At 28.2% G+C, this 14,817-nt stretch overlaps 1 protein-coding gene across 1 annotated transcript in view; it reads right to left on the bottom strand.

Moving 5' to 3' along the window:
• Window positions 1–2,272: 2,272 nt before the first annotated feature.
• Window positions 2,273–14,817, bottom strand: part of LOC129980643 (corticotropin-releasing factor receptor 2-like) — a 208,248-nt gene continuing 195,703 nt past the window's right edge. Inside the window, exons 10-11 of the mRNA XM_056091023.1 lie at window positions 6,694–6,735; window positions 2,273–3,363 (exon numbers count right to left, since the gene is read on the bottom strand). Coding sequence (XP_055946998.1) covers window positions 3,112–3,363; window positions 6,694–6,735 — 294 coding nt within the window. The 3' untranslated portion in view covers window positions 2,273–3,111. The remainder of the gene's footprint in view (window positions 3,364–6,693; window positions 6,736–14,817) is intronic.

Genomic DNA, 14,817 nt, shown 5'->3' with positions numbered 1-14,817 from the left:
TACTTAGTTAAATAGTTCTGAAAATCATCCTGAAATAATAGATTAGAAATAAAGAAAAATTAACAAAATACATGATCAGAAAATATAATTAAGTTTAAACAGCATTAAAGGATATTTTATATTGAAAAACTCCACATTTGAAATGAAGATTATGTGCTTTCACAGACATTCAAAGACACAAAGAGACAAGTGAAACGCCAAATGAAGTAATCTTTTGTGGCTTTTGCGTATTATCAACCTCACATGCAGTTGACTATAAAGTTGCAAAACTACCAAATTTGCAATATTAAACAGCTTGGCACAATGTAACATAATCATAGCATTCTGCATACAAAACTATTTCCATTCAGTGACATGCATCAAAATCATATTAATAATTCAGATATTGCTTAAAAAGAAGCCAATACACTAGATCAATGTTAAAATGAATAAAGAAACATGTTCTTATCGCATTATAAAAACACATACGATTATTCATTACATCAAATATGACAAGTCAAACATTTTCATGTGCGTTACACTTATGAGTAAATACATATACGTTAATTCAACTATCGAACAATTTCAAAAATTGTTCAGTAAAATTAAAAGTTTATTTACATATGAAATAATTATTAGGCATTGCCACATGAATTGATTAATCGGTATTTTATACAAAAATTATAGCTGATATCCAATTAAAACATATTTTCTAAATATACTAAAAAGAGATTTATTTTATAAAACACTTTGAAATAAGTGGTAATTTATATTTGATAAAATAAGTGGCAATTTATACTTGGTAATACTCTTTAAGGTTAATAAATATAATTCCTTTAGAAATTATTACTTTTTTCCTTGTTCCAATTTCGATTCCTGCGATATATTTCCTATTTCAATTTGCAAAAACATGCAATAGTTCTTAATAAATCACTGTCACAAAATATTCAAGGTTATATAATGAAGTAAACATTAAACACAGAACATTAAATTGTTTCCCTTATTTACGGAAATATGCACAACAACAAAGATTATCGATTAAGTTAAACACATTAAAAAGTTTGATTAAAATGATCCTCAGTTATTAGCATTACATTGGTAGCTGATCCTCAGTACAAGAAGTTCGAAGCTCAGAATACCACAATTGAGAAAAGTCATAACAGATACCATGAAATATTTACTAACAAACTGTAATAATATTTCCAAAGATTTACAGTTGGGAAGAACTACTAGCAACGTATACAAATAATTAATTAAAATGATAAAAAAGAACATACTTACTTGGTTATCTATGTTTAGGATCTAGAAATCTGCTTTCCAATCAACCAAATTACTTTATCAACAACACTAATTCAAGAAACAAAATGGTTGCTAATGCAGTGTTATTGGCGACAGATCTGGCATATTTTGGCGCAATTACGTATATGATTTAAAATTCCAAGCCTTTGTGGTAAATAATGTATGCAATTTTTGATACCAAAAATCAAAATATTGTTAAAAATAAAGCAGATTCTCATTGGAATATGAAATTCTTTGCTTTAATAACATTTGCTACTCTAAAAAAATATCTAGAAATTATATATAGCTCCTAAGGGAAGAATATTCGCTGAAACAAATCCAGAATTATATACATTTCCAAGTATTTTGCACATTGTCTACATTTTACATTTTTGTGGTATCATACAAGATAAAGGTGCATTGTAGTAAAACACAAAAGATTAACAATACCATTGACAAAAAAATGATGATTCTCAACTGTTCTTTGTCACTGAATAATGTTACAAGTTTATTCATATCCAAATAATTGATATTAATTCCAGAATCATTCCTTTGAAATGAATGCAACATTTACTTTTTATCAGAGAATCGTCCACGGTCATTTGAGTAAAGGGAAAGCTTTAGAATAAGATATGATATTAGCTTCATTGACCGTAGCTTGCCCATCTTCATCAGATATCAGAGTTGAGCAGTTCATTTAAATTATAATAAGCTCGGGTGAAGCAATATCCACAGTCAGTCATAGTCAATTTCAATAAATTCTCATCTCTGATGGCTTTGGACATAGTTGTTATTGATGCATTAACACTAGTCAATAACTCTGCCATCGCTGTTATGAATTGTGCAGTTTATTTATGTACAATTTGTAGAATTAAGAATTTTTACCAAGAAAATCAACAAAAATATAATAATTATAAAATGTCATTTCCTGTATCTCAATCTATAGTTCAAAGAATTTTACTTACATCAAAGATTTTTCTGTATCCTTTCCAGTAAATAGAGACATTTTATGTATTTAATATATATTTTTTTATATTATTAATATTTACTTTCCAATCTTTAAAGATGACACTTGAATTTTGTAATAATCTAAAAACTCAATCTTGAGATGTTCATGATTAAGTTGTAACATATGTCATATAGGTGCATTATTAAAGTGTGACCGATTCGTAACTTAATGACAAAAAATGTCAAGTTACCAAGGAAGTATATTAGACCAACTTTTAATACTCTACTTGAGAAAACTTAGCTTGTTATTATATTTGAATTTCTTGGCATTCTGTTGCTTTTAATGATAAGCAAAATTAACATAACTTTTAAAAACATTAAAAAGAATATTAAATTACATCAATGAATGTTCCGGTATGCAAAAGGTCATTCACAGAGTATAGACACTATGGCATTCATTGTATAAATAAAATTCCTGAACTATGATAATTTTACAGAAAAGCATTAAACGCTTTTTTTTAATTTTAATTTCCTCTCTTTACCTGACCCACTTGTTTTTTATTAACTTTCAAAAGAATCGTTAAATAATGGTCTAATAAAATTTGCTTTGAAAATTTTGTTTTTTCAATAAAAAAAAATCACACTCTGATAACAATATTAGGGAATTACCATTATCAAGAGTTTTCTTTGAACTACAGGTTATCATACAGCATATCAACATTTCTACAATTTTACAGCATTCTATTTTTAGTCAAATTATTCATATCTTGGGAATATTGCAAATTGTCTTTGTTTATCAGCGTCAGTTGCTGGATAGTTCTTTTGAAACTTCAGTAATTACTTAGGTATCTTCGGTGCTTGATGTGATTAATTGAAGGATTGTGTTCTGTTTGAAATGAAGAAGATTTAGAAGACATATGTCCTCTCCGGGTCCTTGTCATCATCCATCTTTTTGCCATTCACGGAAACTTCACGCAGTGGAATGAGATTCTTTCTGTGGGGTGCGACTTTGTGTCGAGCAGTGTCGGTCATCGAGACTTCTGTGTGGGAGAGAAATGCAGTCGAGGTGCGCGGTAAGCTTCTGGTTCTCATGTACTTGTGATTTGGATTGCGTCGAATGACTGCTCTCAGGTAACTGTTCCGCAGCACAGTTTGGACCTATGAAGAAACAATGAATGAATGTATGGTTGACAAATTCAGTCATATAAAAAAATACTTACAGGGTGTCCCATAAATTTTGAGACAAACTTTAAAGGGAGGTAGGGGACAGCACAAGGATTCAGATTTGCATGGCAACCCGTGGTTCGAAACGCCTTCATTCAGAGCTAGGTGGCGTTTATGTAAGCAGACCTGCAATCCCTCAGTCATTTGAGCTGCGATCGCCCTCAAAGGAGTATGGAACGTTTTACGAACACGGAGCTGGTAGGTATGCACTTGATTTATGGATTGATAGAAGAAAATGCAAGAGCGGCTGAAAGGTTGTATCGGGAAAGCTACCCACAGAGAGATGCACCGAACATCCGAATGTTCAGTAGTTTGCATCACAATTTGTGTGAATATGGGTTGTTACGAGGTAATAGCCAAAGTGAGGGCAGGCCACAAGTGACTTTAACCCCCAGGATGGAAGAAAATGTGTTGGAAACCGTTAGAAGGAATCCGAGTGCCAGCGTAGGAGCCATCGCTACTGCCGGTGGAGTATCTCGGAATAGTGTTAATCGTGTTTTGTAACGTGAAGGCTTACACCCATACCATCTGCAAAGCATACAGTTACTTCTCCCCGCAGATTATCCTCCTCGTGAACGTTTTGCATAGTGGTATCTCGATCAATGTTGCCGAGATGCAAATTTCCCATCTTACGTTTTAATGACGGATGAAGCGTACTTAATGCGAGATGGGATGTTCAACTACCACAATGCGCATTTATGGGCTGGCGAGAATCCCCATGGCATAAGACCACATGCTGCACAACAACGCTTTTCAGTGAATGTTTGGGCTGGTGTGGTTGGTGACGTCTTAGTTGGACATTATTTGATGCCATCGCCACTGACATTTGCACAAAATCTCATTTTTTTTTCAGGAGGTTTTACCAACATTACTTGACCCTGCGCCACAACATATCAGACACCATATATGGTTTCAACATGCTGAGGCACCTCCTCGTTATGGCAGATGTGTTCGGGAACATTTGAATCAGGTGTTTGGTCACCGATGGATTGGTCTTGGTGGACCGGTTCCCTGGTCATTACGGTCTCCTGATTTAAACAGCATCAATTTCTTTCTTTGGAGTGCACTGAAAAGTGCTGTGTACGCAACACTTGTGGATTCAGAAATGGATCTGGTTGCAAGAATCGTCAGTGCTGCTGCGGATATCCAACAAAATCTGGGTGTAATTGAGAGAGTTCGCCAGTCTGTGGTCCGACGGTGTAACATATGCATCTCTAACAATGGTGGAAACTTTGAATATCTTTTGTGACACTTTCAAATATTATGTAACTCAGCACATGTAATATCTTTGACCAATAAACATTTCAGATGATCTCAATCTTGTGTCTCTTCATTTCTTGTATCTCTTATACTACTTTCCTATGGCGTTTCCGACCACGGGTTGCTATGCTAATCTGAATCCTTGTACCCTACCTCTCCTTAAAGTTTGTCCCAATATTTATGTTACACCCTGTATAGAAGATGATTCTAATATAATTAATTATTCCGAAATATTCTTTAAATTTCTTTTTAAAATTCCGATGACCACTAAAAATTTTAAAATACTTTTTAGGATAAAAATTTCGAAATCTTTAAAAAATTCACAGTTATAAGAGATTTTGATGCAAAGAAACAAGCAAATAAGATGCAATAGCTTTTATAAATATAGAAAAATCATTTTTTCTTCAGTAAAAAGTTTTCTTGTATTGCTATTTTGAAGCTGAAGTTGAAGAATGTTATTACTGCTTATGCTACATGAAAATTCAGACTTGACAATGATCTTGTGATTACTGCTATGTTGATTTTGATACTTCCTGTGAAAAGTTTGAAAGTAGATTAGAATTTCAAAAGACTGCAGAAGTATTAAATTGAAATTCACTTTTGGAAAGACAATGTAAATACTTCCTTTTAATTATAAATAAATTTATCCGAATTTCTATAAGTTATTCTTTGCTTTTATTTATCGAATCTAATTCGCTGTTCTGAAGTCTGCATCATTTTTATATTCTAGTTAGATAACGATTACTATAAAAGTCGTAAAAGAACATAACTCTCCAATTAATTTCTAGGAAATAAATAATTCAATAACTATATTTTTCAGCTTCGTTTGCTCTAAAATGAATTCTTATATCCTCACATGTATAATTTTGCATCTTATTACTTTCCTTTCATAAAGGGTTAGTAAATACCACAAAGCGAAAGAAATTTTATTAAAAAAACTTTTACAAACGATAATCAATTAAAAATATTAATAAATATAAGTGAATAAAATATTTTTGAAATTTGTTCTTTAATTAATACACCTTTTTCACACTAAAAAAATGTATCATATAAAAAAACCCATAAATTTTTTTCCATTCAGAAGAAAAATATGAATTTATAATATTCTGCAAGTGGAAAGATGGCTTAAAATTAAAAAAAAAATTATACACCGGAAGACAATGTAGTTGTTTGTATATACAAATTATAACAGACGAACTTGATGTGAAGATAAACAAAATCCTTTTACATTTTAATGAATCTTAATAATGAAAGATTAGCTTAAAATTAGAATCTTAGATTTCGCTGATTTGGGTAAATGGAATTGATTACCTTGTTTTCTGCGCTAGTCAGATAAAACTCTTGTTAACATTTTAAGAATTTTGTAGTCATCTTTTTAAATTGCATGCCTCAGTACATTTATTAAATCACAGTAAAATCTATCTTTTTTTGAAAATTTTTTTTATTCGTTTTTTTTTCTGAATAAATTACTATCATTTCGTAATCAACTTTCAAGAAAAACATTTTTTTAGTCATGTACGTTTCTTCATACACAGTGTAATAAAGTTCCGAATTTGACTATATCGTAAACTTTAATGGGAAGAAAATAAGTTTATAAACCTTTTCAAAAACGTTAAATGTTTGTATTGGATGTTTACTAAATTTTTTTTATTTAAGGAAGATTTATTTCTTTATTACATAATTATTTACATAAGTATTTTTGTTTAATAAAAAACATATAAGTAAGTAATTTATGTTTATCTCTATTACAGTATTTTCAATTTTTGTTCTGTTAACTATTTTTACTAAAACTAACATTTCGCGTTAGTATTTTCATTAAAAAATATAAAACTTTAAAATTCAAAAAAAAAATTATATTAGTTTGTTACATTGACATTAACGCGTTATTTAAAGACATATGGGAAAATCAAATTACGAAATCAAATAGAGGTATTGTTTTAATTTGATCATTGGCTGTCAGGACTTTTAATTAATTTTTTCATTAATGAATCTTTAAATACTTACTTCTGAATTCATGAAACAGTAGAGTAGTCCCACAAAAAATCCCTAAAATGTATAAAAAATATATGATTAATTTTCGATCAAATTATATGATAATAAAATACAAAAAGTAAATATAGTTATAAAAATAATCACCAAAAAGTGCACGCCATTACATAAAATCAAATTCAATGTATTTAGTTAGCTGAAAAGAGATTATTGAAAACAATCAACACAGCATTACTACAAATAAACTATCCATTATTTATAATTATTTTTTTAAGTGTATAAATTAGAATTTATTTCGTAATTGTAACTTGAAATATAAGATTTGTCTTAATGATTAATGGTTCAAAGCCTTTTTTTTACTATAAGACTACAAGATGCATGCATATTAATACTTATTGCCTATTCTGTTTTTGTTATTTAAAAAAAAATTTAGAACTAACTTTTATTTTTTATACTAATAATTTAAGTATACAATTTAATAACATTGCTGCATGAGTATAAATGTTTATATGCTATTAATTTTTACGAATACGACCTAATAAATACAAATATTATACGTTCTCTTTTTTTTAACAAAACATTTTTATTTTTTATTATAAATTAGAGTAATTTAGTTTTCATTTAATATAATTCTTTTTTCTTTATAAAACTCTATGGACATTGGATTTTCTTTTTTTATTTATAATATCCCATTAATTTATAGCACATGATTTTAAAAGAAGTCATGTGCTGTAAATAAATATCCTTCTTCAGAAGAATATTACTAAGCAGAATTCGCCCGATATCATGTTTTCTTATCACGTAAACGTTAATTGAACTCTGCACCGAAAAGCTTCAGATATGATTACTTTCTTTATATTTGTTACTAATCAGGACTTAAGAATCAAGGTAGTGGCAACAATGTGTCAGAATAAAAATTATCGTTCTTTTTTTCTGCCATTTTCCGTTCAGGAAAGATTTTTGATGCAATTAAATGTGCTTACGAATACGAATGAAAATAATTGGTTATGCTTGAGTTAGATGTCCTACTTTTTGTTGTTTATTTTGAGCCAATAACAGCTTTTTGAAAATATTTCCTTGCATCGAAATTTGTATAACAAAACAAAATGTAATTTTATAAGCAGACGTTTTTGAGTGCAAAGCATTAAACAGATGAAAATGATAAATAATCAACGAGTTCATGAAAAAATTTGAACAAAGCTATTAGAAAGGGAAAAATATAACCAATTTTGAATACACTTATTTTTAATTTTTAAAAATAAATAAATAGAAAATAAAATAAAATAAATAAATAATAATAATAATAATAAAAGACATAAATGAATGAAAAGAATATCGGAAAAATTACTTGAAAAATGTAGGAAAGAATAATGGAAACATACTTAAAAAATAAATTTTGAATTAAAACTAAGCAATTAAAAACAATGTGAAAACGCAATTTCTTTATTAAAATTTCCTTCAAATGAAAAATATTTAAATAGAAAACATAATTATAAAATAAAGAAAAAAAAAATGCTTAAATTATTAAAAATTAATTAAGAAAAGATGCAAATGATAGCAATGCAAATATGAATCTTTAAACTGTTTAGGCTACAGCGTTCTGTTGAACAAAGAAACGCTAAAAAATTTTCATTAAGAAAATATTTTTGAAAATTAATATAAAGCATAAAGGATTATAATATAGTCGGAAAACACTGATTTAAGTTCACAAAGTAAAAAAGAAATGCTTAAGATTTAAAAAAATGCTTTAACCATATTGTAATATGGTTTGAAAATTTGTAAGTTTTTTGAAACTAATGTTTGAAACTTTTATATTTTTCTGAGAATATAAAACATGAAAATAATGTTTAAAAAAAGAAATCACATTCTATTGTTTTTTAAAAAAAGATTAGTTTTAGTCTTTAACGCATTAGTTTGACCTACTTTATCCGAAGAATTCTATATGTGCATTCGATAAGCATATCACAAATAATAACACTCTAAATATAAGCCATTTTCTACGAACGGATATGTTGTGTTTCTGAAAGCATTCTTAGTTCCGTTATTGATATTTTAGGTCCACCCTTCACAAACTGTGCTTTGGTTTGTTTCAAAGAAATCATAAAATATAGTACATATAAATATTCTATAATTACTTGCCTATTGCAAAATAAGACATAGTTATTGTATTATAAACAATAAATTACGAAAAAAATAAAGAAGAAAGTAAAAAAACACACATCTGCCTTGCAAATGAACAACATTTATATGCTTTGTATTTTATCCATTCAACATAGAGAAGCTAAAATCTCGTGAGTTAAATGAAATTATAATTATATCATTGAAATTAATTTATGAAATCAGAGATTTTCTTTTATCCGAGCGAGAGTACAGAAATACCAAAAAAATAAAAATATGCGAAAATAGCTGCATAAATCATAAATAGAGAATGCCTTAATATTAAATGGCTCAATTTGAAAAAAAAAGCAGAGTTTATAAAAGAAACGATGTGTTTACACTGTAATAATTATCAGTTGAAAAGATTTTTAAATGCTTAATCGGTAAGTTAAATTCGTCTTCATTCATCTTAAAAAGATTATAGGCTGTGTTTGAAACACATCTTTTGCTCTCATGGATATGTAAGAAATTACAGATCAATTTGCTTCCATTTTTTTCACTATTCAACAGGATAATTTCATGAAAGAAAAAATAGAATAAAACAAATTGTTGTCATCAAAGACCGAAAAATAGAATAAACTGAACAGATTGATATTTATTTTATTTCCTTTTGAGAATGTTATCAAAATATTTACGTGTTCAATGTCTTTCAAGCGAGTAAAGGGGAAAGTAAGAGAGAATAATTTTGTTTTTACACATGCCCAGAATTCTTCATGCTTCTTTTTCCCATAATTTTATTTCTAGTGGCAAACAATGACATATGCATTTTTAAAAAGTTGTCTTTATTCAACTGGCTCCTCCTAATTTTTTCGGAAGAAACCCAGCCAAATAAGACTGTCAAGCACATACTATGAAAACAATCCGTCTAAATGTGAAACAATCTATGGTAGTTCAAAGCATTTGCTGAAGGATATGTGATTTCAATGGTATATTGCCTAGCCAATATTTGTACAAACATTTAAGTGCATCCTATAATGAAATTATATAGAAACAAAAATAAATACATGTATGAATGAAAAAACATAAAAAGATCGACCAAACGTTCTTAATTATGTCGCCAAATGATCGCCAAGTTTGTCGCCAAGCTCTGAGATTACTAACACGACACCCGATCATAAATAATATAAGATATATATAAATAATTTAAGAAAATAAGTAGAAATTCGATTAAAATTTTTTTTATATATTACTTGACGTAATTCTTCATTCATTATGTAATTTCAAACATTAATTTATTAATTAAATTTAATTAATTTTTAATACTTTAAATAGAGTCGCCAAATGGTCGCCAAGTTTGTCGCCAAGCTAAAAATTTTAATAAGTAATATAAAAGTAATATATAAAACTTTTTTGAAGGCTGGGATGACAGCCTTTGTAGCTAAAAATCCCTAAATCCCCCTCATTCAAACAAATTCAAAATATAAAACTTAGTGGATGAACACTTGATGTAAATACAGTTTTTTCAATTCAATTTCTATTTTGCCACTTAATATTGTAATTCTGTCATATGTATAAACATATTTATATTAATGTAATTACTTAACAAAAGTAACTCAAATAATTTTTTTGTTGTTGACCTAAGTAGGAATTGACTTAATTTTAAAAAAAATATATTACTTGTTCTTAATCCCAACATACATAATCAACTACAGAATTAAATAATTCTGGAAGTAATTAGTCATATATTAGTTAGTTTGATGAGTCTTACGTCAATTTGAAATAATTCCATTAAAACTTGCCAAATTTCAATTCATTGTCCAACAGATAATTTACGATGGAACATTTCATTTTTTAAAAATATAGCAGCTGCAAATCTTATCTTTTGTATTTTGTACATCGCTGTTGCAACTGGCAGAAAAAACTCTATTTCAAAATGTATATAATAGATTTAGTGCTCTACAGCTAAACTGCGTTTATACAGTAAATACATGAACAAAATTTATCAGTTAATATTTTCCAAGGGATTTTTAAAATCTTGTTTATATTTTTAGTTACATATTTAAATTACAAATTATTACTATAATTTTTAATAAGAATTTGAATAAATTTCCTTCTAAATGTTATGATTTTTATAAAAAAATACTGTTAGATATATTTTTTATAGAGTAAGAATCATTATTTAAGCTTTTCTTGCCTTTTTGTGGTTAAAAATTCCCTTTTGAAATCTTTTAATTCTTATTAAAAGAGAAAAAAAATCTTCTGAAGTTTCTTTCACCTGCTGCAACGTAAGAATTTGCACGAATCAAAGTAATGTTTGTTCAGGCTGAAAGACAACGAGACTAGTCTTCTTTTATGTAACTTTTACTTACTGAAATTTCAGCTGCTTGATTTTTGTAACAGTAAATGGGAGTACAGGAATAACATTTTCTATGGAGAATCAGTATTTTTAAGCTAATATGGAACGAGGACATCTTAAATGTGAATTAAAAAAACTGGCAAAACAAAATAACAAGGAAAATATTACGCATATGTGTAATGAATGTTTAAATAGATAACTTGTTAACTGACCCTGATGAGAAGTATTTTATGAATATATAAGAGACATATTTTAAGAATGCGTTTGAATGTACTCGTAAAAATATATTTGTTACATTTTTTAGTTATTAGTTCTAAAAACATTTTTTTTCTTATAAATATAGAATTCGCTTACCTATCTAGGATATTTGAATGTTTTAATCGTTACATAAACGTATTTGTTTGATTTGTTAGACACGTATACCATTTTGAGAATATTTGTCATGTTGCTTCAAAAATTGATAAAATCGAAACATAATGGCAAATGAATCAATGTGTTTACATTGTTTTAAAATGCCATTTTTTAACAGAAGAAACCGATCATATCAATACATCGCTTCTTAAAAACAACACTATCTAACAAGAAAAAAAAATCGATATTGAATTTTCGCAACTAATAACGAATATGTATGATTGTATGAATATGTGATATCAGATGCGAAGAAAAAATATATGTACTGATTGCGAAAAATTTAGTTTTTTCCTTTGCCTTTTTAAAATTTGCAAAATTGAGATAAATGGTGTTGATTATTAAGCACATCGTGCGGATACATGTAGTATAATAAATTGCACACCAACTATGTACTGTTATCGATTTATTGATTTTTTTTCTGTTACAGAAATGACATTTTAAAATAACAAGACCACAATAATTCATTGATTTATTGATTTGATTACATTTAGTTAACTGTATTCCGACGATATATTTACTGTTTTGAAGCTGACTACCAATTCCGAATTGTGCATGTTGGATTAGATTTTTAAATTTTTTTTTTTTTTTTTTTTTACAGAATGAAATCAGTTATGGTACAGCTGATATTTTTTTGCAGCTGTTTTTTTAACTTTTAATTGAAATTGCCCAGGAACACTATGAAGAAAATAAACTTTAAGATGCATTCTGCAGATACGCATTATGAAAACCTATTCTATTCTAATTATTGTATCTATTCCATCAATGTTATCACATGCAAAAAAATTAATAATAATTTTAATAACGTAAAAAAGAGTAGTAAAGACTGCAATAAATTTTATGCAGTAAGCAAACACAAATATTGGACTTTTTAAAATTTATTTTTATTTTCTCATTTATTTGATGGTAACGTTTATTTTGAGAGTGTTTTATATGTTCTTTGTTTTATTTGTACGGTAGATTCTAAAGCAAAGACCGATAAAAACTATCTTCAGGGCAATAAATATACATTTTATAGAGCCAATGTCTAAATGAATATGATAAAGATAATAGGAGATAAAGCATTGACCATTTAGAATCTCTAGTCATGAGTTATATGGTGATGAAGAAATATAGCCTTAAATTCTTTAAAAAAGAATAGCAACGAATTTCCTTCGGGTTTAGGATATCTATTATTTATTTATCATAGGTGTTTTCTTTTTTCTTCCATTGCGTTTTCAATTAAACGATTAAAAAAAAATTAAATGATTTTTTAAAATTGTAATTTTGAAAGTGGTATGAGTGGGAATTACGCGAATTTGCATATGTTTGCCAACAACACTGACGTAACTATTCTTTTTTAGGATATGAATTATTTAAACAAAAGCAAATGAAAAAGTTAATTATTATTAATGAAAATATTAATGAATTTTTCTAATAGTGAATGTATTCGTAATAAATGTATTTGTTACAACGTTTGTGTCCCAAAAATGAATTATGTGGATTATGTATCTTACTCAGACTATGTTTTGTTTTACTGTTTCGTATAGGAAATATCAAAAAGAAAGTATTATAATCGCCACATAATTCGAACTCCAGATTTTAACGGATCTGCTTGCTTTGGAACTCACTGGGTCCGAAAAACACATTAAAAAAATTATTTCTGTCGGTCTGTTGTGAACATGATAATTCAAAAAGGTTTCGAGCTAGATAGTTGAAATTTGGTATGTGGTTCCTATGCAAAATATGTAGTTTTATAATGACGTATTAAATGAAAATAAAATTATTTGGAAAGCATTTATAAAGAGCAGACGATCCAAATGTTTCATAGTTTAGAGTATTACAATGTAAAGTATTAGTTCATAGTGACTTTTTTTAAAGATAATGCGATGCTTACAATTAACTTATTTTTAAATTTAAAAAGGTACCAAGTATGTTTATGGATTTCGGGATAAGTTTTCAATATATTATGCAAATGAGACTGAGAAAACGATGAATTGTTAGTTTTTGAATGTGTTCTATCTAATAAAACTTTCCTTGAACAATCAAATTACATTACTATTCAATATGACAAAAAATTTCTAAAATTAAATGAGTGTTTACTTTAGCCCAGTGATATGATTCGCTTTTTTTTGTCAAGACACTAGAACAGTTTCTTGAGAGAAAATGAGAAAGGATTAGCTCATCGCAACTACAACTGCAGACTAATTACGATTAATGCTAAATGATCTAAATCTGAATGGCAACGATTTGATCAATATTTACGTTTTAGGCTTTTAATCTTAAAGGACCTAATTATGTCTGGCTGTCCAGATTTAAGAGGGAGGGGGGAATCGGAACAACTCAGTTGAATAAAAGGCATGTGGTCTAATCATTAAAATTATAGAACTGCATCAAAATCAGAATAAAATTTGTCAACGAAAAGTGTCTTTGTCTGTCAATGTGCATATGTCTAATATATCTAAAAATAATGCTGTCTAAATGAATGAAATTTGGCAACCAAAAATGGATGAAATCACTAAAATGGCAGATTTTCTGCTCATTCGCAATTGAATATATCTCAAAAATATACAAAATAATAAAAAAAAACAGTTGGAGTGTCACCTCAAAACTTTCTCGCATACTCTCTAATAAATTTGTCATGCCAAAGAACGCCTTATATGGCATTGGCATTTTTACTGAATCTATCGTGTCATCTTTGGGGAGTTAATTAGCGATTAATCCCTGGCATGCGTTAATAGTATCCAAAAATCGCATTTGCGTTTTAGACACGTTTTTCTCAATCGATTGAAACAAAAATTTGACCCAAAACTACAATTGTAGTCACAAGATCAAATAAAAAAAATATTTATTTAATTCACTGCTTTTTTGAAGTATCGTGTTTACATGCTTCTGAAAGTATAAACTCCGCAGACAGTCAACCCTTAGTTGCATTTAGCTCAAAATCCTACAGGTGTCTACAATATAGATAATAAATCTATGAATCGAATTTTGTAAATTTAGCTCTCTTTGTTTTGTAATTATCGTGTTAAATTATACTCGAACAGCCGGACAGACAGACTTCCTCTAAGCAGATTTTAATCAAAATTTGGTAGAAATCTACAAATTTAGTGTAAAGACTGTATACCAAATTTCAAGCGTCTAGCTCTAAGCATTTTTGAGGTATCTTTGTCACAGACAGATAGGCAGGCATTTTCTAAAAATATGTTTTTTGAACTCAGGGAATTCTAAAACGTGGAGATTCGTCAAAATCTCGAGATCAAATTTTTCGACGATTACTTCACATTTTTTTTATAACT

This window comes from Argiope bruennichi, chromosome 8, assembly GCF_947563725.1.
Source record: "Argiope bruennichi chromosome 8, qqArgBrue1.1, whole genome shotgun sequence".
Lineage (NCBI taxonomy): Eukaryota > Metazoa > Arthropoda > Arachnida > Araneae > Araneidae > Argiope > Argiope bruennichi.
The sequence above is the reverse complement of the archived record's forward strand: the minus strand, read 5'-3'. Positions and strand labels throughout refer to the sequence as shown.